Here is a 25,644-nt window from a genome sequence, read left to right on the forward strand (position 1 = left end):
TTCAGGCTGTGAATTTTCTTTTCCATTCTATATCTACACCTCGTTACTCGAACTTCACCTTCTTTCCCTGGAACTTGACGTTTTTCAGCGCCTCCTCGGCCTTCCGCTTGGCCTCCCACGACGGATGCATTTTGTCAGCCACAGATGGCTTGCGCCGCTTCTCCTCTTCCTGCTTCTTCTTCTCCTCTTCCTGCTTCTTTTTCTCGGCTCTCTTCCGCACCCGTTCCTCGTACGCAAGACGCTGCTTCTCTCTCTCAGATTGCACCCGCTCGCGCTCCTTTTTGATGTGGTTTGCATTCTTGCCGTACTTTTTCTCCCAGATTTTTTGGCGGGCCCGCTGTCCCCGTCTGTTCTTGCGCTCCTTGGCCAGCTGCTTCATGTCCTTTTCGGCCTGCTCCAGCTCATCCTCGTCCTCTCCGCCAGAATAATACCCGCCGGCCAGAGCAGGTAGCTGCAGCTCACTGAAGAAGTCGTCGTTGTCTAGTTTTTTGCGCTCTGCCTTTGCCGTCTCGAAGTCCGGCTGATCGTCGTCAGACTCGCTCGCCTGTTCGCTAGGCTCCTGGTCTGTGAGCTGATTGTAGTCTACACCTTCTTCAAGCTCGCCCTCATCCTCATCAGACGACCCAGCCACCATAGACTTGTAGGTTGAATAGATCGTGTCCAATTTCTCATCGTCAGAGCTCTCACTGTCCTCAGAAACGCTCGCTTCGTCAGACTCGTCTTGCAGCATTTTTTGCTCATTTTCGCTCCGTTTGGCGGTCTCAGTCTTCGCTTCCCTCTTGTCAACACCAAGAACCAGCTTGAAGTTATGTTCTGTCTGCTGCACCACCTCTTTGACTGTGTTTTTATTGAACAACTTAGATACGAGATTGTTCAGTTCTGTCTCGTACGTGTGCCCTTTAAGCTTCTCACGGTCTGCCCAAAAAGACTCTGGCGGGACCTCGCGCACCTCTTCGCGATGGAATATCTTGGACCCCACCTTGGTCAGTTTCTGTTTAATCACCGTATCCAATTCATTCTTCAACTTCTCGTACACTCTCCGGTCTTCTGGCCTCGTAGTCTTGTTCTTGAGCACCTGCTTGATCTGTCCGCCCAGAAGCCGCTCTAATTTGGAGTATGCCGAATGGTATTTACGTTCGAATAGCTCTCTTTTCAATTGTTTGATCATCTTCAGTGCTTGGTCCTCGGGGAGCGTCAGCAGCTTCACATGGTGCGCTTTTTTGGACTTTGCCAGTTTGCGAGAAAGAGCAAACCGCGGAGGATCCAGATTCTCGTATTTGAATTGCAGCAGATCCAGTTTTCCAATAAGGTTCTCTTTCATGCCGTCTAGAGAAAAATTGAAAAAAAATTGGCACAGCCAAAACTAAAATTACAGACCCTTTTTGGTAAGCTTGTCGATTTCCGGCTTGTAGGAGTCCAGCTTCTTCAAGTACTTCTGGATGGTCTTGATGCACTGCTTGCGCTTGGCTCTGAGGTCCTGGTTGTCGTAGATCTCCACCGAGTCCAGTTTCATCAATAGCTTCAACAAGCTCTCGTTGAAGTACAGATACTGGTATTCAAACTTTTGTTTATACGACACCGCCGATTTCTTTGCAGACTTCTTTCCTTTCCGTTTCGACGGGCCTGGTTTGGCGATTTCCTGCTCCACACCCTCGATGTACTTGTCTATCTCCGGAACGTAGTTGGTCTCAAAATCGCGCAAAACGGCGTCAATGTCCTGCTGCGCCTGCTGCTCCGGGCTCAGATTTGGCTGCTCGGGTCTTGTCAACTTGGCCCTTTGCGACTTCTTTCTCTTCTTTGGCTTCGGCTGGCTCAGAAGCGACCTGCCTACTAGCAGAGCCACAGCGAGCGACAGGCTGCCGTAGAAAAGCCAGCGCTCATTTTCCTGCAGAGCAGACCATGCATTCCGCACGTGCTCGTTTTGCAAAACTGTTTGTGCAACAGAACTTGTGCCGACACTGTTTATCAAATCCTGGAGTTGATTCATGGGAAAAATAACAAAAAATTATTTTAATTAATGAACGTTGATAGAAGAAGAAATTTGGGGCCTGCGAATGTCAAGCCGCTGGTTTTCGCCCAGTCGAAGCCGCCTGCACAGCACACAGACTCAAAGATTTTTTTGGAGACCGGACTCATACAAAATTGCAGCGGATCGTCGTACTTGGAGAACGACAAGACCATCATAATTACGTCTATCTACGGACCTCGTCCGAATTTCACAAGATCGTTCAACGACCAGGCCAGCTTGAAGGTTAGCGTTGAGTTGTCAAAGTTTTTACCACTGGACAATCTTAAAGACAATAGAAAGAATGTTACTCCTGATAAGGAGAGAGTCGTTGCGTCACTGGAATCGTTTATGCTATCCAACTTCCAGAGCTTAATCCTTCTGCAAAAGTACCCTAAATCCTCGATCGAGATCTTTGTGCAGGTTGTGGCGCTGAACCCTGCCCATTCGCTGGTTTACACGCTCAAGAACATTATTAATGGCGTGAGTGTTGCTTTGGTAGACTCTGGGCTTAACATTCGGTCTGTGGCCTCGTGCGGGTACTCAGGCGCGGCGGAGCACGAAATGGCGGTGAATTTTAGCGGCCAGGACGAGATTTTGGGCATCTGGAGCGACTTTACGGTGTTCGACGAGTCGTTTGAGCGGGCCATTGACACCTGCGAAAAGGACTCTCTCCAGCTGCGAAAAGAAATCAACGGCTACCTGCTACAGAAAGCTACAGCCAAACAGTAAGCATTCATACATTAATTTGGTTCATAAGCGGGCTGGAACGTTTCTCTTGAACACACGTGCGTCCACTCCTCGTGCACGTTTCTCGTTGTCCTGCTGGTTCACCAGACTGACCATCGGCTCCAGCTTCAGCGAAATGTTGTATAGCTTGTCGTCGTCTGGGAGTTGCTCCCACATATCATAGAAATAGCTCCATAATTCGTCGATTTTTTCGAAATGGTAGGCTTTAGAGTTGAACTTGATCACTTCTTGGATGGTGCGATAGATGCTCAACCGTTTGCCGAAATTCACAAGATTGCGGTTGTTGTGTAGGTAGTCGGAGTTCCCGTCGGTGAGGAACCGCAGGTCCGACAAATACATGCCCAAAAACGGCAGACACGGTTCTGGGTCTTCGTTCACAAATTTCAGGATGCTGCGATACTCACTGTAGTTCTTCCCGATCGACATCAGCTGGTCCATCTTCTCAAAGTTGGCCACCAAGTGTTTGGGCACAAGTACCCAGGTTTTCTTCAGTCGGCTGATTGACGTCGAGCTCAGCCCTGAAATAATTGCCGTCATGCTCGAGTAATTCCTGAGTCTTAGCAGCTTATCGGCGACAATAATGAAATATTTGATGTTTTCTGCTCTGGCCTGGATATCCCGTTGGCGCAAGATCATGTAGATGACAAAATGCGTGATAACATTGCAATTGCGCACAAAATTGGCGATGCTTTTAGAGCCAACCGGCTCGGGGTGCTTAAATATGCGGCTGAAGCGGTACGACCGCGCAAGCAGGTCGAACTTGTCGATCTTGTTGAAGAGCTCGAACTGAATCAGCGTGATCTGGCGCGCAAACTCCATCGAGTCAATGTCTCGTAGCCGCAATTTGTTCGTGTTGCGCAGAGTCTTGCCCAGCATCAGCGGCACAGGCGGCCGGCCTTCAAACGGCTTCGGCTCCGGGTTGCCGTGGCCAAACTCAGCAAACCACTCGTCCTGCGTCTTCATCGCCATCACCAACCGCCCAAGCTGCGCAAGCTTGACATCCACATTGTTGCTGTCAACAAAAACGTCCCATTTGGAGCGCAGCTCCGAAGAACTGTACTGAACCAACCACGCGGTGCTGAACAGTTTGGCGAAGGTGCGTAGCACCTCCTCGCGCTGCCGTTTGAGCTTCTTCTCCACCCAAATGCTGTACTCCTCATAGCTAAGCCCCTCGGGCATCTGGACGTTGTATCTGTCCATGAGCGCGTCGAAAAAAGCCACCGGCGTCATGAACGTGACAAACATCGCCAGCATGGTCTCTTTGAACTCGTCATCATTGTCATGCGTCGGGTTCACCAGCCGGGACACTAGCCCTCCCGGCGGCCCGCCCTTGATGCCGTTGATGTCAAAAATAACCGACCGCTCCTCGTCGTCGGCGTCCAAGAACCACGGCAGCTCTGTCTCTGTGTCACGTGACCTGTGCCTGCCGTAGCTATACTCTGACTGGCTCAGCGAGGAGATCATGGTGTTGTGACGTTCGGCGACAAATAGCGACGCGACGCTGAAGTCTGTGTTCATGAGCCGCGTGCAGTAGTTGAGAATCGACTGGCGTTCTTCTTTCAGCTGCGTCGTCGACATTATGACCAGGTCAAACTGCTCCAGCGCCTTGGAGATCGTCGCACGCAGTTTCAAGTTCGAGTCGTACAGGTACTCGCCGTCGTTGAGGTCTCTGAAGTCCTTTTCGTTGAGGTTGGCCACGAGGGCGCGCGAAAACTGCTCTGTCTTGAGCGACATTATAGCCTTGTCGTAGAACATTTCTTCCTCTTTCATACCCTCGAATACCTCTGGGTCGTCGACGGTGATGTTCTGTGCGTCCATGATGAGGTCGCTAAGCGTGTCGTGGAAAGACTGTTTGAGCTCGACAAACTCCGTCAGCACGGGCTCGAGCTGCTTGGATGTGGTTTCGTAGAATAGCCGGTTCGCGCTTTCCGGGTCGTCGTCCTCGGCCACTCGCTCGTTGCGCAGCCGTTCCTTGCGCGCGAGCCGGTTGACCATGATGAAGATAGTGAAGTCGATCGACTCGAGGATGTTGAGGAAACGGTTCAGCGACGGCACGCTATGGTAGATAAGCGTGACGATGTTGAGGTTGCGGTCTTCGATGAAGTTTTTATATTTCACGTCGCTCGGGATCTGCGTGCTGAGCACTTGGACTACGTTTTCGAGGATCTCGCACGCCTTGGTTTTGTAGTCGGTCAGATACTCGATGGCCTCGTCGTCAAGAAGAACGTTGTTCTTGTGCGAGTGAGGGTCGATGAACAGGCTCTCGGAGCTGTGCAGAGAGCTGCCGAGGTCGTCGAACGGGTTTGCAAAATTGCCTGCGTGGAAGCGGCCCTTGAAGAAGCGCGGATACACCAACGGCAGATATTCTGCGTCCACCTGGTTCGAATACCGCAGCCGCAAAAATGTTTCCTTGAGAAAGCCCGCACGCTTGATAAGCTTAACGGTGTCGCGCTCCGCGCGACGCAAAAACGTCTCGGATCCGTGCGAAGTCTGGCTGCCGTGGTCTGGCTCGTCTGTGCTGCTGGCCTCCTCGTCGACCGCATCGTCGCCGCCCAGATAGTACTGCGAATGCTTCGACCCGACAAAGTGCAGGTTCCCGTTGATGGCCAGCTGCGAGAGCGAGCTGGTCATCTTGCGCAGGTTTTCGCGCACGCTGTCGGCGACGCCGTTGCGCTCGAGGTCCTTAGCCCCCATGTTGCTGGCGAGATGGAATAGCGTGACGGTTTCGGAGATGCTGTTGAGATGCACTAGAAACAGCTCGCGCGAGTTCTTGCTGATTGCCTCCAAACACATGTTGACCAGATACCGGAATTTTTTGTACAGGTCTGGCCAGTTGGTGACGTCCATGGGCGAGAAGTAGAACATGTCTGGGCTGTGCCACAGTTTGCCGTTTGTGTCGGTGAGACAGTCGACGATGGTGTCTCTGTTCTGCGGCTGGTCGTATGTGCGTTCTGCCTGCGACTCGGAGTCTGCCGCGGTTTCCTTTGCGTCGATCGGCACCACATCCAGCCCGTTGAACCTGGACAGGTCTGTCTTTTCCAGTGCCGAGCCGTGGTCGACGTAGTCGGCACTAATCAGCGGCAGCTCCTTCGCGTACACGTTGAGCGCGCTGTTGTGGTACACGAACTCGTCGTCCTGCGTGATCTCGGGCACCCAGACGGGCAGGAAGTTGAAGCTCGGATGCGACGTCGATTGCGAGAAGTACGAGTTAATTTCCTCGGCAGACGCCATCGTGACCGACTGCGAGCGGTCGCCGGACCGCGTGCTCTGGAAGCTCTCTCTGTGCGGGGTCTGGGCGGAGGCGGTGGACGAGAAGGAGATGTTTTTCGGGAAATTGAGCGACTCGAGCGTCCTGCGCTCGTCGCGTGCTGTGGACACCGACGGCTGCAATGGTGTGCCCTGCTGGATGATGCGCGTGTGCGAGGGCGGGAACCATCCACGCGTGACATTTCCGATCGGGTCGATGAGGATACCGTCCCACCACCGGGAGTTTGGGGTGTTGAGCACGTACACGATATCGTCGACCATAAGACTGAGCAGGGCCGGGTCATTGTGGCCGTCAAAGTACCGCGTCACCGTCGCCACGCACACGGGGTTCACAGTGGCGCGGCTGGGCTTGTTTGCCGCTGGTTCGTCCCCCATTGGGTTTGTGGTGATAAAAATAGGAGATGCGATAAAAAAAATTACTGTCAATAATAAATCGGCCGTGCTATTTAGCTGCATTTCTAATCTTGCATTGCTATGGACCAGGAGACAGACCGATTGCTCAGCTCGCCAAAACGGCAATACGTTGGAGGGGATGGCCGTCACAGCCCGCTCAGCCCCATAATGCAGCTCGATGACCCAATGGTTGATGCGTATCTCCAGGACGACGTGCTGGAGGACGTGATTGCGGTTCGCCAGACCGGACACAGCATGCCCGAACGCGGCACGTGTGCGGCCAGCGACAGCGACGACGAGCTCGACCAATCGGACATGGATCTCATGCTGGAGAATCTGCGAGACCACCGCAGACTGGTATGGCACAAGAGACCGTCGGTGTTCATGATCTGCGCCGTGGTGTTCGTCACGGCGTTCGTAATAGGCATCCAGCAGGGCCAGGAGCTCACCCTCACGTTCGACGGGGCGTGCCACTACTACAACAGGAAGCATCCGGGCGGGATGATCAGCTGCGGCTCGCCAGCAAGCCAGCAGCTGGGCACGCGCATCCAGTGGTGGCAGAACCTGATTGGTGGTGTCGGCACCGTTCTTGTGAGCGTCCAGATAGGACGCCTGAGCGACGTGTATGGACGCAAGCCGCTGCTCGTGTACAACATCCTCATTTACGTCGTGTCCGGGTGTCTCAAATTGCTGATTTTCCAAGCAGATCAGGCATGGTTCACGCCAGCGCGGTGTCTGACGGTGCACTTTCTGGGCTCGCTGGCCGGCTCGCTGCCCGTCACCATAGGGCTGTCCAACAGCTATCTGATCGACGTTGTTGATGAAACGCAGCGGCAAACGTACCTGGCTGTTCTGGTGGCTGTTTTCTACATGGGGCTCACTCTGGGCCCAATGACTGGGGCGTTTTTGCCGCTGCCGATGCTGAATATCTACGCGCTGTCTGTGCTCGTGCACGCGCTGGATCTTGTGTTGGTGTTGATACTTTTGCCGGAGTCGCGGTCTCGGAAACTCAGGCGTCGGTCCAGCAGGAAAATGTCGTCCTTCAGTATTTCCAAGCCTGCCAACGGGTTTGGCTCGACGTTGCGCCTGCTGTGGGTCACCAGACGCGACGCCAGCGGCAACATCGACTGGACAGCGCGCTGGACGGTCGTCAAACTCCTCATCATCGAAGTCCTCATGTTTTCTGCCACCATGGGAGCAGGCATCGTCTGGACAATCTACGGCAAATTCAAATTCCAGTGGTCATCCAGAGACCTCAGTTTCTGTATCGGGCTCGCGATGCTGTGCCGAGCAAGCGTCCTGCTCGTGTTCAACCCGTGGTTTTCCAGGAAACTCGCCCACCACTTCCGCAAGGAGACCACCATAATCGACGCAACCGACAAGTTGGCCATGCTGCTTGCCGTCTTCATGAACAGTGTCGGCCGACTATTGATGATCTGTGCCGCGTCGCCGTCGCTGTTCCTCTCCAGCTTCCTGTTCGAGGGATTCGGGTCCATTCTCGACCCCGTGCTGCACTCGACGGTGCTCAAGTACAACCAGGCGCCCGACCGCAACGGAGAGCTGTTCGGCTGCTTTGCGCTGATACGCAGCGCACTCAGCGTCGCCGCCCCGACCTGCCTCCTCACCGTGTACACTCTGACGCTGAAAAGCGAGCCAAAAGTCGCTCTATATATCACCGAGGCCCTGATGCTTGCGACTTTGGCATTGGTGCTATCTCTCAGATAGTTTATATTCTTCTAATTTCTCCCGCTCGATCTCCTGCTGCCGTTTCCGTAACGCCTCGCCTTCCTCGCGGTCCACTATCAGCAAAGGAACGCGCGGCTCCTCTTCCCGGCCGGAAAATACACGCTCTCTGGCCGCCTCGTCGTGCGTCGGCTGGTACAGCAAATGCGAAAACGACTGTGGCTCCGTCATCGTGATCAGCTCCGGCGGCTCCTCGGGCTCCTGCACATACCCCAGATACGGGGACGGCGGCGGCGACTGCAACTCCACGCGGCGTTCCGGGGGTTCGAGCCGCGCAGGCACTTCCAGCTGTGACTCTGAGCGCGCGGAGTTCCTGCGAGAGTAGGTGACCCGAAATCCCTGGCTCTGCAGCACCTCGTACACCTTCTGAGCTGTCTCGAGCGTGTCGAAGATGATGACTATCCGACGCAGAGAACGCAGCACGGAAATCGAGACGGATTTGTCCTCGGCACCCCACTTCTGTAAGCTCGCAAGAAACTCATCTAGAAGATCGCTGTTCGCCTGGTCCAGTAGATACTGATCGGTCACCACGAGCGTGTTAGTCACCATGAGTTAATTGCACAGCCGTAAAACAAAAAAAATAATTCAAAAACTTGGAAAAATAGCACATTTTTATTACTAACTAGCACACTATTTTCTTCTCTTGGAATCGCCCCCGTTCTGGTTCTCTTTCCCCCGCTTCAGCTTCTTCACCTTCTTCTCCTTACGCCCCACAATCGAGCGCGCCTGATCCTCGTCCAGAGCCAATTCCACCAGCCCCTTCTCGAACTTGGTCAGCCTCACTTCCGGGGTTTCGTCCTTGGCAGGCTTCTCCTCCTCGCCAATGTCCTGCTCACTGAATATATGCTCAGCAATATAGATTGGCAGTCCTGGCGACTCCAGCAATTTCAACTGGATTGTCTTCAATGGCTGTTTCTCAAAATGCTGTGTGAGAGCCTGGACGTTGTCCACGATGTTGTCAAGCGGCTGGCGGACACTGCCCAGGTTGATGGTAAGATTCACACCCATTGGAGGAACGTAATGGACAGAATGGATCGTTTTCGACACCTGATTGGCCAACGTGGTCACCGAGAACACGTTTTCTTTGGTTTTGAGTCGGATCGGTAGCGGTAGTTTTGATGTCGAGTAGAAAATCTTGCCCAGCAGCTTCGGCAGAGCAGTGATCAGGCTCTCATCACTCAAAAACAAGTCGTACTCTTTCTGCAACTTTCTTCTGGCCTCGTAGCTTTTGTAGGCTCCCTTGAGCTCAGAAGCAGAGATAATCTTGGCGAGATGCGGAATGTTCTCCTGCTCAATCTTTTCCAGAGTTTCAGCGTCGATCTGGCCGTCTTTGACAAAGACACAGACCTTGAACTCGTTCTCCAGATCGTGCACAGGATGCGGAACAGCCACAGCCGTAGGTTTGAGCACCTGCTTCTTGCTAAAGAACTTGACACTGGTCAACTGCATGTACAAACTGGCCTCGTCGTCGTCAAAGAGCTGCGGCTTCTCAGGTTTCTGCGATTCCTTCCACTTGATCAACTCGCTAACAGCCTTCTTCACAGCACCATCTTTCACAGAAACGCCCTTCTGGACCTTTGTGTCTGTGTTTACCACTGTGCCAGTAACTTTCTTGCCCTTCTTGGCTGCGCCAGCGGTCTTCTTGGTCTTCTTTGGTGGCATGCCTCTAGATCTAAAAAATTTAAAAAAATTAGAAAATATTTCACGTATAAATCGTCCCGTCGATAATAATATTTCACTTGTTCTTTTTATTCAATGGTGAGTATGGGTCCTGCGATGCGCTAACAACTAGGGAAAACGCAAGACAAAGGCCGCCCCAGTCAAAAAGGTGAAACAGAAGCTCGACACACAGTTCTCGTGTCTGTTTTGCAACCACGAAAAGTCGGTAAATTGTACTATGGATAAGAAAATCAACATCGGCTCATTATCATGCAAAGTCTGTGGCCAGTCATTCCAGACGCCTATAAACTCACTCTCCCAGCCGATCGACATCTACTCAGACTGGGTGGATGCCTGTGAGGCGGTTGCCGAGCAGGAAGCCGCCGATCAGAAGCAGGAGGATGAATACGACTAATATCTAATGTACAATATATTAAGTTAGCTATTTTTTAGATTTGGGTTTGGGTTTCTTGTCCTTCGGCGCCTTACGAGTTCGACGCGGAGGCGGGATTCGCGCAAGAGGCTCCGACGGAGCAGCCGCGCGGCCTGTCTGCCGCGACGTCCGTCTTGGTAAAATTTCTGGCTCTGGTTCCGGAGTGCTCTTTGGCTTGCGTCTTTTTTCCACCTTGAGCTCCGGAACAGGCTCCTCAACAAATTGCTGTGCCTCGTCAACAAGTTCCTTTAGTTCCTTGGCTTTCTCCTCCTCGATGAAAAACTCGGCTTCCTCCACCAGGTCTTTCACCGCCTTGGGTAAAGTAGCAGGAGGCGGCGGCCTGCTCTGCTCCCCCCGTTTCTGCTCCAGCTCATACGAGAGCACGCGGCCGCTACGCGTCGAGATTCCACTGCTGGTGATTTTGATTGGCGACTTGGCACGGTACAGCCGGTCGCCGTTCGACGACGGGCGCGACTTTGGTTTGCGCGAAGTCTCAGAGTCGGAAACCACGCGCCGTTGTTTCTTTGAGCTCTCGCTGTCGCGCGGTTCTGAGCTGTGGCGCTTTTGAGACCGACCTCTCGTCCGTCTTGCAGGTGAAGAGTCCCTGCTCCGCTCCGACTCCGAGTGCGTCTGTGCGGTCAAAGGAGGCACGTCGCCCAAGGACAACGGTAGAGGTTCTGGCTTGACGGTGATTTCTGGTTCTGTTGCAGGCACATGGATGACAGGAACGTCTTTCTCTGGCACATCGGCGTTGGAAAGTTTTGGAGAGGGCTTTGGCGAAGCCTCTGGAGAAGCAGGGTCAGGCCTGACCGTGATAGTTTGCACAGGTTCCTCGTATCCTTCTGGCGAAGGCTGTCTGTGAATAGCCGTCTTCTCGTCCGGCTTTTGGTCGAGCTCCACTTCTGACTCGGCGTCCGCAGGAGTCGGTTCTGCGACCTCTCCTGGCTCTTGTGGCTCTTTTGCCTCCTCTGCCTGTTCTGCCTGCTCCAGCTCCGGATCATGCTCATGTAGCTCAATGTCAGATCCGCTCGGGGAAATGTCGGCTAGCGTCCCCGAAGCAAAGTCCGCGAGCAGCCCGAGGAAGCCGCGTGTTGGAGGCAAAGAATCTGAGCCCAAATTTGCAACTTGCGAGTCAGGAGCAAGACTAGATTCGTCGTCCGTAGGCGATGTTTTGACAAGTGTCTGGGCCGCTGGTTGTTCCTGTTTACTTTCAAGAGCTTCAGGGGCTTCTTCGGAAATTGCTCCAGGAATGTCTTTAGAAACGTCCTCCCAAGCTTCTATATCCAGTTGCTCTGTACTATCTGATTCTGCTTCTGTTTGTACTGGATTTTCTTCTTCTTCAATCTGTGCAGCCAAACTTTCGCTTGGCTCCTCTTCAGACTCCGCTGCAGGGACGTGAATAAATTCCGTCTGTTCCTCTGGCTCTGCCGGCTCTTGCTCACGCTCTTGCTCATCTTTATGCTGTGTTTGTATTTCTGCTTCTTCCTTATCAGCAGCCTCATGCAGCTGCTCTTGTGCTTCCAAATCCTCTCCTGCCTCTTTTTCACGAGATTCCTTGTCTGCAATTTCCTCAAGCTCAGATTGATCCTCAAACGATTCCATCTGTTTCTTGTCCTCGGACTGCTGTTTTCCGCTATCCTCAGACACATCCCGCCGGTCGACATCACTCTCCATCTCCAACATCGCGCCAGAGACAAAATCTCTCAGAGAACTGAAAAATCCTGCCGGCTCAGCATCTGCAATCGGTTGACGTTCGTGGTCTAAAACATCCAACTGGGCCTGTTCATCCGCAGGCTGCGTCTGATCCTCGTCCGCCTCTTCGTCCAGTTGCGTCTTTTCTTCCTCCTTCTCCTCCTCTTCAGTCTTTTCTTTCCACTCTTCGTCCCCCCTGACATCAATTTCCGGCGTCGAAATATCCATCATTGCCCCCGACGCAAACTGCTCCAGCGTTCCAAGCAATCCGCTCTGCACTTTGGCGCGCTTCGGCTCCTGCTCTGTATCTGCCTCTTCGTGTTTTCGTTTGCCTGCCACCTCCTCGTCAGAGGCCAGCGACTCTGCGGGCTCCGGCTCCATCAGTTCCTCAAAGTCCGAGTTCTCGTCGTCGTAGTACACTGTTTGATTCGCGAGTACCGACTCTGTGTCGTCGTCTGCCTGCGTCGTGTTCAGCAAAGCCGTCGCATACGCCGCCTGGTCGATGGTGTCGTCGATCGACGCGTCGCCAGCGTCGTTCTCGATCACCGATGATTCGGCCACCACCTCAATCGCGGGATCGTCGCCAGACTCGAGGTGTTCGACCGCAGAGTCCATCGCCGTGTCGTACGCTGTGTTTACATACGTCGATTCGGCGTCGTATTCCTGCGATTGCTCGGTCTCGCCCTCCGTAGCCGTTACCATGTCGGCCTCCATCGCTGTCTCCTCATGCTCGATGCTCGTGCTCTCTGCATCCATCGCATTGGAATCGGCCTCTTTCTGCGCGTCAATGTCGGAGTTGGACTCCACAAAATGCACAGACTTCTCGGCACTCTCAGACACCATTGGATTGCTCTCCTCGCTGGCCTTGTTGTACGAGTCGAACGCTCCTGACAAAAGATCCAACAAACCAGGGTTCAGTTTTGGAGACTTTGGACTTGGCACTCGTTTCGGTAACTCCACGGGTGGAGGGATTTTGGTTCTCTTGGTTGGAGCAGGCGGCTCAGATTCGGTAGTGTCCATAATAGCGGTTTCAAACGCTTCTGCATTCTCCAATTCCTCGGCGTTAGCTTGCTCGGATTCGCCCGGTTCATGAACTTGCTCCTCAGCTGCTTCCGTCTCTCCTGACTCTTCCGGCTGTTCTATTTCCTCCGCTTCTGCTGTCTCCTCAGCCTTAACCTCTATGCGTGTGGTTTCGTCAACGACCTCGTCTTCGTAGACGCTTGTCTCCTGTTGAGCTAGAAGAGCGATCTGAGTCCAGTCTGGAACTTCAGTGGGCTGCTCGTTTTCGTGATAAGAATAATAAATGGATTCGTTCGCAACGGGCTGGTTCAATATGCTATCTGCCTCAGACATAATCTGGTCGATTTCCTGTAGCTCCAGAGGTTGCTGTGTTTCCGGCTTGCCAGACGAGCTCTCGGAGACTTGGGAATCAAAGTTATCTTCAGCAGGCTCTTGCACGCTTTCTTGCACGCTTTCTTGTTCACTTTCCTGTTCACTTTCCTGTTCACTTGCCTGTTCACTTTCCTGTTCTTCTTCACTCGCCTCCTCGCTTTCCTCAACACTCTCCTCTGCCTGACTTTCGCCAAATTGGCTCTCCTCCTCGCTACCTTCGCTCCAAACCTCATTCTCGCCGCTTTCGTCTTCACTCTCGCCATAATTGCTCACCACGTAGTTGCTAATTGGAGGAGGCCGCTTCCCTGCAAATCGCGCCGACATTGGCTGGTCTTCAGAGCCCTGCGGCTCTTCTTGCTCCGACTGCTCGCTTTCAGAGCCAAGTTCAATCACCTCAATAGAATTGTCCGAGTGTGCGCTCTGATTTTGCTGTATGTCAGATTCTTCTTCTCCCTCGTCATTCTCTTCCTGATCCTCTTGTTCCTCCTCTTGCTCCTTTTTATTATTTTTCTCCACTTTCCATCCTTCCTCTGGCTCATCCACCTCCTTAGCTTCACTAACTTCCCGAAGCAATTGCGCAAGCTTGGCCACCCGATGTTCGTCCTCCTCAAGCCTTTTCAGACTCTCGCGCTCCGCAAGGTACTCCTTGTGTATCTGCTCGTACAATTCGCGCTCCTCGCGTGCGGAAGCTGCCAAATACCTCGCATAACGCTTTTTCGACTCGCGGTACCAACCGAAATCGTCCTTGCGAGTTCTTGGAATGCGTTTCAAAGGCACCTCTGTTGCGGGCATATCTTTGCGAAATACGCTCCTCAATGACTTTGCAACATGGTGTTCTTTCTCCCTGTGTACCTCTGGAGCCTCCTGCTCCGGCTCAGGATCTTTTATAGGGATGTTGGCCCGCTCGGCCAGCGTTTTCCAGTACTCGATATCTTCGGCAACAGACGGCTCTGGCAATCTCATCTCCACAGATGGATCATCGCCGTATATTCTCGCTAATGCCCTGCTCAAAAACGGGTTCAGTTCGGGATTGGCAGCGACCCGTTTGTGTTTATCTTGCGATGGCATTTTGCAGTAAATAAAATAAAGAAAATAATTTCCAACGCGAGTCGATCGTCTTTATTTTTTTTATTTTGAAATATCTTTTGATCTTGATGATATGGACCAATTAGATGCGCCTATTCCGCTGGAAATAGGGTACTACGACCCGTTCTCGCTTTACGCGCACCTCAAGAAAGACCTTGAGACCATCACACGGATTGATAAGCTCCATTGGAAACCGGGTCCCGCCAGCTCGGTGCGCACCCTCAGTAACATAAAACTCAACTACGTCCAGTCCACAGATAATAAGTATATTAATCTCATTTTCATCAGCAGCACCAGCATAGACGAATACCGCGCGCGAGTGCGGCCTGTGGTCAAACAATGGCTCAACAACGTCAAGTCGGCCAAGCCGACGTCTGTCTACTTCATTATTTTATACGAGAACACCTCGCACGTTTCGAGGGCAGAAAAACTGCTCAAAACTAACCTGCTGAACAAGTTGAAAACGGACTTTGCCGACGAAATGCTCACTTTCGACAACATCTTCAAAATCAAGTCAAGTTACCCGTCTGAGGTCGAGAAGAAGGAAGCCTGGGCCGGCCTGGCCAACTCGGTCAAAATAGGGCTTGTCGAGTCGATCGGCCACCGACTCGCGTACTATCGCTCGCGTGACACTCTGGACAGCATGAACGAACTTGCCCATCTATTTATGAGCATTGGACAGTTGGAGGACGCGCTGCATTGTTACAAAGATATGTTTGCTAAAGTTGATAAACTGGACCTCGACGAGGGGATCGAAAGCTGTTCATTTGGGGACTTGCCACTTGCTGACAAGACGCCAGAAATTGACTATAAGTCCAGGTTCAAACTCAAGGCGTTTTTCTACAAGCAGTCGGTGAACATTTTGCTCAAAACCGCGACGACCGAGGCTCTCATGATTCGCGCCCAGATGGAATGGATGCAGGTACTCTCGCGTTTTATTGAGTCGCTCGACGAGAGATACAAGAAGAACGAGATAGCGGTGGTTTTGATCACTGATTTTTTGAATAATGCACAGCTCCAGAAGCTACTGGGCGGCGCCGAGCACGACCTAGAAGAGCTGTACGAGAAACTGGGCGACATCCGCATTTTGAGACGCAACGAGCTGATAAAACTCGCGCATTGCATGGGTTACACGCTTGCTGGTTCTTTGGTGGACGTTCCGATGCATTCTGAAAAATACAAGCCGTTCGACGACGCCGTTAAGAGCATCCTGGAGTCAGAAAGCAAGTTCCAGGAGCACGCCATAGACGAGACGAAGAAAGTGATTGAAGACTATTCCAAAGCACAGTCCCGGCCGCGCACCGTCGACACGTTATCGACCGAGCTCGCACTGATATACTTCCACAACATGAAGAATCTGGAAACGTCTCTGGAAATTCTGAACGACTCGTTCACCTACTTCAAAAACTCCGAATGGAAGTACATTACGCTGGGCATCCTGAAGATATTTATTGCCAATCTTGAGCAACTGAGTGCAACGTACGAGGATGTGCTGCCCGTGCTGTTGACGTCGTATTTGGAGCTTGTCGCCAAAGACGAGCCGTTTGAGTCCGACAAACTGTCCAAGATCCTCGACAACCTGACAGACCCGGTGGTGTTTGAGTCCACCGACCTGTTTGACTGCGACCTTGCTCCCTGCATTGACCCGTCCGGCGTCGATACGTACGAGCTGGGAGTGCGGATTACCAGCAAAATCATGCTGCCCGTGGACGAGATTGTGGTGAATTTCGAAAACACGCAGTTCCGGCTTGGTTGCTGCCGTTTGGAGAAGTACAACAATTATAAGGTTGAGTCAAAGGACCTGGTATGTGGCGATTTGGAAGCTCGCAGCATCGTGGTGCGGTCGGGCAAGCTGGAAATCCGCAGAACGCTCGACTCGCGCATTTTTGCATATCCGATTGAGCAGTTCTACAAAAACGGTCAGGTTCTTCAAAACACCGTCATAGATGCCGTTGTTCCACGAGTTAGAGACCTCAATAGGGACGAAATTATGCTTGTCGCCAGAGTTGGCTCTGAGCAGCTCCCGCGTTGCGAGTTTGTGTTCCACAAAACAGATATCGACCGAATGGTGCCCAAGGCAAAGTATGTGGTTGAGAGCGACGGAGAGGTTGTTGATGCGGAGGTGGAAAATGACGAGGATCAGCTGGTGTTCAAGTGCAACGGCCCGTTTTTGCCTGGCTCGACAGTGACGGTGCGAATTCCGTACTTTTTCCCGCCCGAGGTGTCGAATACGACCGTCTCATTGTCCTTTGGGCTGGTCTTTGGCGACCATTCTGTGTACGTCACCAAAGACCTGGACACGCAGCTCCAGATCGCCGTCTCTGTGCAGGACATCTTCAAATCGGCGCAGCTCTTCTCTAATTATTCCATCAATTCGCCGATTCACAACCGCCCTGTTAGGGTTCAGAAGGTAGACCTCACGTCGCAGAACTCGAAGGTGGTCACGTGGAAGCAGCCGCGCAACATCATCGCTTTCAACGACCAAGGATCGACCTTTTTCTACAAGATCGAGAGCCTGAGCGACGAGAGTCTGAACCTGCAGATTGACTACAATGACATCGAGGACGAGATAGTTGTTGGACTCGAGAAAATGTTAGAGAAGGAGATTCTGAGCGAAAAGCCGGAACTAATCAAATACTCCAATATTCTGCGTACATTTTTCAGGGCACAGAAACCAAGGCTCAACCATTACTCTTTGACAAATTGCATCAAAACTGACCCGTTTGAGACCAGACACCACCAGAAGATGCTCTCGCAATTGCATCCTGCCGACGCCCAGAGTCTTGCCGACAAGCTGCGAGGCTTTTTTGGCCGCAGCTACGATATTTCTCCGGACGTGCAACAAGAGCTCATCTCTGCGTCTTGGAAACAATTGAACATAGTGGTGACGCTCCCTGTGATCAACACAATCAACATTGTCGAGTTTCAGTTTGCCAAGCAGCTGCAGTATCTAGTGTGCGAACCGATCCACACTCGGTTGTCGCTACACGTTCTCCTGTTCAAGTTGGAAGAAAAGGAGAACAAAAAAGTGCGGTTCCAGAACGAGCCGGAAGTCCCAAAGAACATCAACCTCAAGCTGGATCTTGTGGAAAACGAGAACAACTGGCTTATCGCTGGACTGAAAAACCTTGACCTCGAACTGGACCTCCAGAAGGACAAGAGTGCCGCCTACGAGTTCGATCTTGTTCTCACGCCGCTGCGTGTGGGTAAATTGGAACTGCCGCGGGTAGAAATCAGAAACAAGTCTGACTTCCAGATCCAGATGGAGCTCGACTACAAAAATAGCTCCGAGAACCTATTGGTAGTCTCTGAACTCAACAAGGTGACGTATTCATTCTAAATAGCATGTTCATAGTTCATTATCGAGGACAATAACGATTCGGCATCTGGCTTAGACGACACCACTGCCGGCTTGATACCATTGTCTAGAAGATACTCCTCTGTCGTCGGGCCGATCGACGCAATCTGAAAATTATGCTTCTTCTCCTTGAGAATACTCACAATGTCGGCTGTTCCCTGCGGGGAGAAGAATATCAGCCACGACTTTTCTGGCGCCGTCTGTGACAGCTGCTCATATCTGAATTGTATATCTTCGAGAGGTTCTGTGCGGTAGGAAACGAGCTCGAGGACACTAAAGTCGATGGACTTGAGTTTTCGCGGAATAATGTCTTTGCGTATTTCTCCCGTGAGAAATAGCACCTTTTTGGCGCTTGTACGGAACATCGGGTCACTGATGATGATGTCCGACAGAATAGAACCGTTTCCAGCGTCCTTGCCGCCACGAATATCTGTGAATCCCAAGTTCTTTAAGTACTGAGACGTCGTGGGGCCCACGGTGTACGAAGGCTTGTTGAGTATTTGGTCAAGCCGCTCAAATTTCTCGTGCCGCAGCTCCTGCAGAAGCTTGGCAAGCGTCTCGATGCACCGCTGGGACGTCACAATCAGTGCCTGGTACTCGTTCAGATACAGATCAGATTTGAGAAATTCCTTCACTTCCTTTTCGTTTATGGACGAGTGTCTCAGCAACGGCAGAAACACTGGCTCGTACTGGTATTGGCTGAACAGCTCATCGTATGGATCCGTGGGGACTGTTTTGTTTTTCAGCAGTATTATTCGAGCCATTATCCAATGGAGACGAAAATAAATGTCATTGAATAGAAAAAATATTTACCGGCGGCGATCGACGCGACGGCATCACGAAACTGTCCTCTTCTCGACCAAGCGCAGCGGCTTGTAAGCGGAAGCGTCGTCCAAGCCCCAAGAGTCAGAGCTGCTGGTGGTGTTTGCGTCGTCGTCGGAAAATGAGTGGCGGTTGTTCACTATTACGGAGTCCTCGTCGCTCGGAAGACGCTCATCCATCTCCTTGAGCGTTTTGAAGATGATGAAGAAGTCCTCGACGTTCTGTTTGAAAATGACGTTGAAGTTGGAACAAGTGAGCTTTAGGTCTGATACCAGTCTGTCCTGGAACTTGCTAATTATGGTGGATAGGTTTTGCGAGTCTTTGTGGTTCATTGACGAGTTCTGCAAGCTGGTTTGGAATAATTCAAACAGTCTTGCCACAGTGGTCTCGATGCGTGTGTCGCATTCCTGGAGGATTTGGTCCTGGCTGAGATAGTCGGTCTTGAGCAGATAGAACTCGAAAAGCAGCAGACTGAGCTCGCGAAGCAGACTGAAACATTGTTTCTTGCATTCAAAAATAAAGTTCTCGATGAACACGCACTCGTCCTTCAGGTACGCTCCTGTTTCCTCCAGCTTGCGCAACGAGTCTAGGTCGTCCAACCCGAGCAGCTGGATCTGCAGCTGGGCAATGTCTGACGTGAACAGGCCGTACAGAACAGAAATCCAGTTGTACACCCACTGCTCGTTTCTGCTTGTAAACTGTCTCAGTTCTTCGCGCATGTCCCGCTTGGCGTCCTCGATGCCGCTGCGGGTCTTTTGGATGCTTTCGTCGTGCAATCCCAACGTCGATTGTACTGTCTCGAGCTTCTTGCTGATATCCACGAGCGTCAGATCGGTGGACTCGCAATACGCCTTAAAATAAGCGTCCGAGTCCAGCGTCAAATTGTGGTCCAGATCTTTTAGGACGTCGCTAAGGCTCAAATCAGCGCTCCCGTCCATGTTCCCTAGAACTTTCTCGAGTAAAATTTGCGAGTTCGTGAGCATCAGGTTGCATTTGCACATCTGGATCTTAGCCAGCTCATGCTCCTTATCCATCAGTTCTGCTTTGATATCCACCTGAGAAACGTACTGGTCAACTGTTTTCTTGAGATTCGCAGACTGGTGCTCAAGCTGCTGCATCTTAGTAGTGTAGGTTGAAAGAGAGGACTCAAACTTGTGGAGGTTCTGCTCCGTCTTCTCAGAAACCTCCTTAACGGTGTCAAACCTCTGCAGCTCGTTCTTGATGCTTTGGCGATACGTCTTGGCCTTTGTCTGGAACTTTGCCACTATCTCCTCGATCTGTAACATGCCGTTCTTCACCGCCGTGTTGAGGTTAGCGTTCAGGGTATCGCTTTCCTGTTGCAACCGAACAGAAATGTTGTAGAAGAGCTCATCTTCCTTGGCGACGAATTGGTTCAGAGAAGCCTTTAGGTCTACGATTTCTGTCTGAAACTCGCTCAGCAGCCATTTCTGTGTTCTAAGGCGCCAAAATAGCACGCCAACAAGAACAAAGAGCACGGCGAAAAAAAGTGCTCCCAATGCGAGCACCACGCTGAAAACCTCGAGCATCTCTTCGTATTTCGAATTAGCAAGCGTCTGGTTCTTGTTTGCGTTCTCAATGTCTATGAGTTCCTGTAAAAGATCAATTCCACGGAATTGATCTTTGTTGGAAGTAACCATCGTGGTGATTACTCCCAGAATAGCCGCACTGAACCCTAAAGTAAGCGACTGCGCGGTAGGGCTAGCGGCTAGTTGGCACAGGGGATCAATGAATCGGTCCATCATTATGTTGTTTACCTTGCACACGCGCGCCGCCGGTATTTATAGACCTTAGGCATTTGCGTCGTGATTGGAAAAACAACAACATGTTTTGACAGATCAAAAAAGATGTGTCAGAAAAAAAAATTGTAATTAATACATAAAAAATCCATGTCATGTTCAAATCGATATCCAAAACTTTCAGATCGAAGCCCATAGCCGTGCAGCCGACGGTTGTGGGCACCGACCTGACGAATCAAAAAGATCTGGTTGCGACGCTCAAGACGGGGTCAACTAGCGCGAAAATCGCTGCTGTCCGCCAATTGATCTCCTCCATCAAGACTGTAAGCATCTCGTCTATCCCGGAGCTGTGGTTTCTCGCCAAACAAAACCTCGAGCTTTCTAATTCGGCCCAGCTCCGTCTGGAGACGTTCAATCTGTTTCTCACGTGCATTGAGGCCAGCGATCACTCAACCCCGACTAAAATGGCATACTACAAGGATATACTCGAGTATCTGGAGTCGGACATCGATTACAGCGTCCAGAGTCTCAAATTGCTCACAAACGAGGGCCGTGACATTTACGACCTGCTTATATATCAGCCATACCCGTTTTTCAAGTACCTGTGGAGCACGCTAAACAACCTGCCCGAACGAGAAGAATCACAGACAGAGGTCACCTTGTTTGTGGCCAGTTGTCTGAAATTCAATTTCAATCTGTTCGAATCCAAGGACCTTGCGAAATTGCTTTCCAAAGTTCTGGATTTGGCCACGCGCGCCGCCAACATCGACACTCTCACCGCATATTTCCAGATCATAGACACATACATATCTCTCGGCAGTGTTCCACCTTCCAGCATTCGCGACATCGTCGCCATTCTTGGCAGAGCTAAGCTACTCGGCAACATCCAGCTGGACCACACAATTGACGGCATTTTGGTGTCGCTTCTGAGCAGCCCAAATTATACTCTGCTCACGTTTGTCAAGTGCTCTGAAATTATTGGAGCCGAGGAGAGACCCGCGTATGGCTGTCTGGTGTTTGTGCAAACATATTTGGACTACTATGGAGACACATCCAAGGTCGGCAGGCTGGTCACGGACGTGCTAGAGACGGCTAGTGGACTTCTGTTGTCGGCTATTGTTTGCTGTCCGGCGCAGACACAGCCAGCCGTGGCCAACGCTATCTGCTCTATCGTGCTCTCGCTGTTTGACTTAGGCTTTGTTTCGCAACGACAATTTATGGACGCGCGGTTCTGGGACTGTTTGATGGCTATGGATTCGGAGGCCGTGGACAGGTCGACTTTGTCGCGCCTTTTTGACCATCTGCAGGCCGCCACTAATCCCTTGTGGCGCGAGCACATCGTCCGGCTATTTGAAAAAAATAGACACCTTCTGTCGGAGTCACAGCTTGACTACGTCATGGACAGCTACAAATCTGAGCTTCTGTGTGTGGCCATCACTGAAAACTGGCAGCAGAACTGTGAGTTGCTCCTGAGCACGTTCGGCACCACTGACAAGGTGCTTGCAGTGTTAGAGCTGGCATTTTTCGAGTCACTGGACATCTGCGAAAACCGCGAGCCTCTCAGCCACTATCTGGACCTCCTCCTCAATGAGGGCTTCTGGAAACTTGCGCGCTATCCCGACACGCTCGCAAAAATGTTGCTCCGCATAGACAACCAGCTCTTAGAGCTGCTCATTTCCAGATTCCCCTCCACTGCCGTGTTCACCCAGCATGTCGTGTATTCGCTGCTATTTCTTTGCCAGAGCTCCCGCAACACGAGCAAAGCCGGTGCCATTTTCGATTATCTCTTGGAACTGGCTTCCTCTACCATTTCTACCGACTACGACACTTTTCTCACCATCGCAAGGCTAATGGCACGCGCCAGGCCCGCAGACCACTATATACACTTCGTTGACGTCTGCAACGTGGATGGATTGTGCCATAACCTGGCAAGGAATGTCGACACCGGCCATACGCGCAACGAGAGCTGGAAATGGCAGTATCCCGAGACCCTCACATATCTGCCACGCGAGCTGCTGGAAAATTGCAGCCACAGGTGTCTCGAACGATGCGATCATAGTGACTGGCTCGAACTGGTCGTTCTAACGCTCGAAAACTTTGTCGATTGGGAGGTGTATTCATTTGTGCTGGGCCATCTGTGTCCGCAGCTGGCGTACTCGTCGCTGTTCCCGTCTCAGGACCAGATCTTGCGGCTGATTCGCACGCTCTGCCATCAGCTGCAGCTGCGGTTCCCGTCGTCTTTCAGGCCGGTGGCCGTATCGAAAACAGACGTCCAGGTCGCGCTGGTCAGGACACTGTCGGCCATTCCGGCGTACCAAGCGATTTTTTCTAGAACAGAGGAAGACCTACTGATCAGCTCTGTGATCTCGGCTCTCAAGTCTTGGGACAAGACCGGTATTCCGTGTCTGCACTTTCTCATCGTCTCGTGCTACGAGTTTCCTGCCTCGATCAAACGGTTTCTGGGCCCCATTCTGAGCATTCTGCAGACACGACTGTCCACCGCTGCTACCGCTGCCCCCATCTTGGACCTGCTATTCAGTCTTTCAGAACTGCCTGCTTTAATTTCGAATCTGACCACGGAGGACTATAAACGCATTTTTGCCATTGCGTTCAAGTACATCGAGTACTCCAAGGACTCGTTCCAAAACAAGAAAGAGCACGACGTGGACTATCTGGACTCCTCGCTCGACAGGCTGCCGTCGACCCAGACGTTCGAGGTCAGCCAGCAGTTGCTGTTGTTTTCAACAGCAATGTCGTACCGCGCAGTCTGTGGCTGGTTTCTCAAGCTTTCGATGGACCAGCGCAGCGAGCTTGTTGATTTCATCAATAAAAATCTGGTAGCTCTTGGTCTGGACGACACGAAAAATAAAGTGCACTACGAGGCCATTAACCGGTTTGTGACGGCTGAAAATAGCACAAGACAGATTTTCGCCGTCGACACAGAGATAGACAATCACAAGGACTACGACACGCGCCATTGGCTTGACGGCAGCGGGCTTCTCACGGTGGCGAGCCACAAACACAGTCCCAAATCGCTGCTCACGCTGCGTCGATCGACGGCGATCGACCGTTTTGAAGTGAGGCTGCCTCCATCGCACACACACACGTCTCTGCAGCCGTCGTTTGTGGTCTCTGCGCTTCTGGGGGCTGGAAACGCCGATCTGACGCCTTTGGAGATGGACGACCAGACTAGGCGGTCTGTCGCGGTGATGGACCGGATCCCGGTGGTGAACCTGCACAAAATCGGCGTGGTGTACATTGGGGCCGGCCAGACGACCGAAAAGGACATTTTGAGCAACCAGTTCGGGTCCGAGGCCTACGAGGCGTTTTTGACGCGGCTTGGCAAGCTTATTAGGTTGCGTGGGTGCAGAGACTACTACGTTGGCGGCCTGGACACGCAGAACGACCAGGACGGCGAATACACGGTGCACTACCACTCACCGGTGTCCCACATATGTTTCCACGTGACTACCATGATGCCGCACGGGACGGACGATGCTGTGAGCAGCAAAAAGCGGCACATCGGCAACGACTTTGTGAACATCTATTGGAACGACTCGGGCAAGCCGTTTCTGTTCCACAAGATCGCATCACAGTTCAATTTCATGAGCATTGTGATTGAGCCATGCGCCGAGCGGTACTACCGCGTCAAGATCTTCCGAAAAGCAGGAATCCCCGGTATATTCAGCACGACTCACTTCAAGCTCATCAGCGAGCACAACTTGCCGAGCTATGTCCGCAACGTGAGCACGCTATGTAGTCAGTTCTGCGAGATCTGGACAAACTCGGACTGGCAGTTCAACTGGGAGCGCCGTTACAAGCAGCTGCAGACAATTAGGGCGAGAGCTGGATAGATGGTTATGTATCACGGCTGTGCAGGCCGAAATGTAATTTATTTATTTTATTTATTTTATTGCTACGCGAATTTATTTTAAACGCGTTGGCAACATGGTTACTGTCCTAGGAAACTCGGCAGCTCTACGTAAAAGAAAGACGCTCAAGAAGTCGCTGAACTTCACCGTCATGGTGGTCGGCGAGAGTGGTTCAGGCCGCTCGACGTTCATCAACTCGCTGTGCGACCAGCTGATCGTTGAGCCCTCCTCGACCATCCACATGTACTCCCCCGAAGAATTGGTCAATCCGGACCGCGAGATGCAGCTCAGGAAAAGCACCGTCGAGCTAGAGGACGGCGAGGGCGTGCGTATCTGTCTGAACCTGATCGATACCCCTGGATTTGGCACCAGCATGGATAACAGCGTGTCATTCCAGATTATTACCGATTACGTCAAACACCAGTACGACGAGATTCTGATTGAAGAGTCCAAGCTTAGAAGGAACCCCAGATTCAAGGACTGTCGGGTCCACGTTTGTTTGTATTTCATCACCCCGACTGGCCACGGACTGAAAGAACAGGACGTCGTTTTCATGCAGTCGCTTGGAGAATTGGTCAATATAGTGCCGGTGATTGCCAAGGCAGACTCTTTGACGCTCCCTGAGCTGAAACTGAACAAGAAACTCATCATGGAAGACATCGAACGCTACAAGCTGCCTATCTTTGACTTCAACGACGACTTCTTCAACCTGGACGAAGGCGCCGATGAGGAGACCATCGAGCTCAATAAGTATCTGGGTAAGACGCTGCCTTTTGCGGTGATGGGGTCCAACACGACGCACAAGGACCCGGCGTCGGGCGAGGTCAAGCGTGTAAGGGTGTATCCGTGGGGCACGATCGATATCTTCGACAACGAGATCAGCGACTTTCTGTCGCTGAAAAACACGCTACTCATCACACATCTGAACGACTTCAAGGATTACACCCACGAGGTGCTGTATGAGAACTACCGTGCCAAGACTCTCGGAGAAGAGGGCGAGATCGGCGACGTTAGCGAGATCAGCAGGGCCAGAGTGTCTTCGATGGCCACGAGCATGACGGGCGTCGCCAACGGAAACGGTGCGTACCCATCGCCCAAGATCGCTGACAGCCCGGCCTTGGACGACAAGGAGGAGCAGATCAGACTCGAGGAAGAGCGGCTGCGTGCGTTCGAGGAGCGCGTGCAGCGCGACCTGATGCTGAAGAAGGAGGAGATCGAGGCTCGTGAACGGGAGCTTGCCGAGATCGAAAGAAGACTCGCTGCCGAGCGGCTCGAGGCATGAGCACTATAGGTAAGTAAATACAAGTAAGGTACACCAAATGAGGCATGTGGCCCAACACTTAATTTTTAGGCTAAAAAAGAGGCCGCGAATTTGCATGTGATAGAATCTGGCAGACAAAGGTGCATTGTTGGCT

The 25,644-nt window shown here is 52.0% G+C and overlaps 14 protein-coding genes across 14 annotated transcripts; 6 read left to right on the forward strand and 8 right to left on the reverse strand.

Annotated features, from left to right (window-relative positions):
• Positions 1-8: 8 nt before the first annotated feature.
• OGAPODRAFT_17549 (uncharacterized protein) lies at positions 9-1,258 on the reverse strand. Its single transcript, XM_018355190.1, has one exon. The coding sequence runs from the start codon at positions 1,166-1,168 to the stop codon at positions 44-46; it is 1,125 nt and encodes a 374-aa protein (XP_018208945.1). The 5' UTR covers positions 1,169-1,258; the 3' UTR covers positions 9-43.
• A 111-nt stretch (positions 1,259-1,369) lies between these two features.
• OGAPODRAFT_10605 (uncharacterized protein) lies at positions 1,370-1,987 on the reverse strand (the record flags this gene model as incomplete). The annotated part of the gene is made up of 1 exon (XM_018353227.1): positions 1,370-1,987. One exon carries the CDS (start codon positions 1,985-1,987, stop codon positions 1,370-1,372), a length of 618 nt encoding a protein of 205 aa, XP_018208946.1.
• A 30-nt stretch (positions 1,988-2,017) lies between these two features.
• On the forward strand, positions 2,018-6,243 carry OGAPODRAFT_96069 (uncharacterized protein; the record flags this gene model as incomplete). The annotated part of the gene is made up of 1 exon (XM_018357869.1): positions 2,018-6,243. One exon carries the CDS (start codon positions 2,018-2,020, stop codon positions 2,735-2,737), a length of 720 nt encoding a protein of 239 aa, XP_018208947.1. The 3' UTR covers positions 2,738-6,243.
• OGAPODRAFT_17550 (uncharacterized protein) lies at positions 2,037-6,243 on the reverse strand. Its single transcript, XM_018355191.1, has one exon. It carries the CDS (start codon positions 5,546-5,548, stop codon positions 2,759-2,761), a length of 2,790 nt encoding a protein of 929 aa, XP_018208948.1. The 5' UTR covers positions 5,549-6,243; the 3' UTR covers positions 2,037-2,758.
• Positions 6,244-6,514: 271 nt separating this feature from the next.
• OGAPODRAFT_17551 (uncharacterized protein) lies at positions 6,515-8,710 on the forward strand. Its single transcript, XM_018355192.1, has one exon. It carries the CDS (start codon positions 6,584-6,586, stop codon positions 8,138-8,140), a length of 1,557 nt encoding a protein of 518 aa, XP_018208950.1. The 5' UTR covers positions 6,515-6,583; the 3' UTR covers positions 8,141-8,710.
• OGAPODRAFT_96072 (uncharacterized protein) lies at positions 6,515-8,710 on the reverse strand (the record flags this gene model as incomplete). Its single annotated transcript, XM_018357870.1, has 1 exon — positions 6,515-8,710. One exon carries the CDS (start codon positions 8,705-8,707, stop codon positions 8,126-8,128), a length of 582 nt encoding a protein of 193 aa, XP_018208949.1. The 3' UTR covers positions 6,515-8,125.
• A 62-nt stretch (positions 8,711-8,772) lies between these two features.
• OGAPODRAFT_78283 (uncharacterized protein) lies at positions 8,773-9,820 on the reverse strand (the record flags this gene model as incomplete). The annotated part of the gene is made up of 1 exon (XM_018356437.1): positions 8,773-9,820. The coding sequence occupies one exon, from the start codon at positions 9,818-9,820 to the stop codon at positions 8,789-8,791; it is 1,032 nt and encodes a 343-aa protein (XP_018208951.1). The 3' UTR covers positions 8,773-8,788.
• A 130-nt stretch (positions 9,821-9,950) lies between these two features.
• OGAPODRAFT_36264 (uncharacterized protein) lies at positions 9,951-10,178 on the forward strand (the record flags this gene model as incomplete). Its single annotated transcript, XM_018355322.1, has 1 exon — positions 9,951-10,178. A coding segment is annotated over one exon (228 nt), but the record flags the coding sequence as incomplete, so codon positions are not given.
• Positions 10,179-10,259: 81 nt separating this feature from the next.
• Positions 10,260-14,297, reverse strand: OGAPODRAFT_78284 (uncharacterized protein; the record flags this gene model as incomplete). The annotated part of the gene is made up of 1 exon (XM_018356438.1): positions 10,260-14,297. The coding sequence occupies one exon, from the start codon at positions 14,295-14,297 to the stop codon at positions 10,260-10,262; it is 4,038 nt and encodes a 1,345-aa protein (XP_018208953.1).
• Positions 14,298-14,493: 196 nt separating this feature from the next.
• On the forward strand, positions 14,494-18,544 carry OGAPODRAFT_96075 (uncharacterized protein; the record flags this gene model as incomplete). Its single annotated transcript, XM_018357871.1, has 1 exon — positions 14,494-18,544. One exon carries the CDS (start codon positions 14,494-14,496, stop codon positions 17,758-17,760), a length of 3,267 nt encoding a protein of 1,088 aa, XP_018208954.1. The 3' UTR covers positions 17,761-18,544.
• Positions 15,599-18,544, reverse strand: OGAPODRAFT_103670 (uncharacterized protein; the record flags this gene model as incomplete). The annotated part of the gene is made up of 1 exon (XM_018353196.1): positions 15,599-18,544. A coding segment is annotated over one exon (788 nt), but the record flags the coding sequence as incomplete, so codon positions are not given.
• An 11-nt stretch (positions 18,545-18,555) lies between these two features.
• Positions 18,556-20,317, reverse strand: OGAPODRAFT_17552 (uncharacterized protein). Its single transcript, XM_018355193.1, has one exon. The coding sequence runs from the start codon at positions 20,256-20,258 to the stop codon at positions 18,615-18,617; it is 1,644 nt and encodes a 547-aa protein (XP_018208956.1). The 5' UTR covers positions 20,259-20,317; the 3' UTR covers positions 18,556-18,614.
• Positions 20,318-20,512: 195 nt separating this feature from the next.
• OGAPODRAFT_96078 (uncharacterized protein) lies at positions 20,513-24,211 on the forward strand (the record flags this gene model as incomplete). Its single annotated transcript, XM_018357872.1, has 1 exon — positions 20,513-24,211. The coding sequence occupies one exon, from the start codon at positions 20,513-20,515 to the stop codon at positions 24,209-24,211; it is 3,699 nt and encodes a 1,232-aa protein (XP_018208957.1).
• A 134-nt stretch (positions 24,212-24,345) lies between these two features.
• Positions 24,346-25,549, forward strand: OGAPODRAFT_17553 (uncharacterized protein). Its single transcript, XM_018355194.1, has one exon. It carries the CDS (start codon positions 24,381-24,383, stop codon positions 25,509-25,511), a length of 1,131 nt encoding a protein of 376 aa, XP_018208958.1. The 5' UTR covers positions 24,346-24,380; the 3' UTR covers positions 25,512-25,549.
• Positions 25,550-25,644: the final 95 nt, after the last annotated feature.

The sequence above is a fragment of the Ogataea polymorpha genome (genome assembly GCF_001664045.1).
Source record: "Ogataea polymorpha strain NCYC 495 leu1.1 chromosome Unknown OGAPOscaffold_7, whole genome shotgun sequence".
In the NCBI taxonomy this organism is placed as follows: Eukaryota; Fungi; Ascomycota; class Pichiomycetes; order Pichiales; family Pichiaceae; genus Ogataea; species Ogataea polymorpha.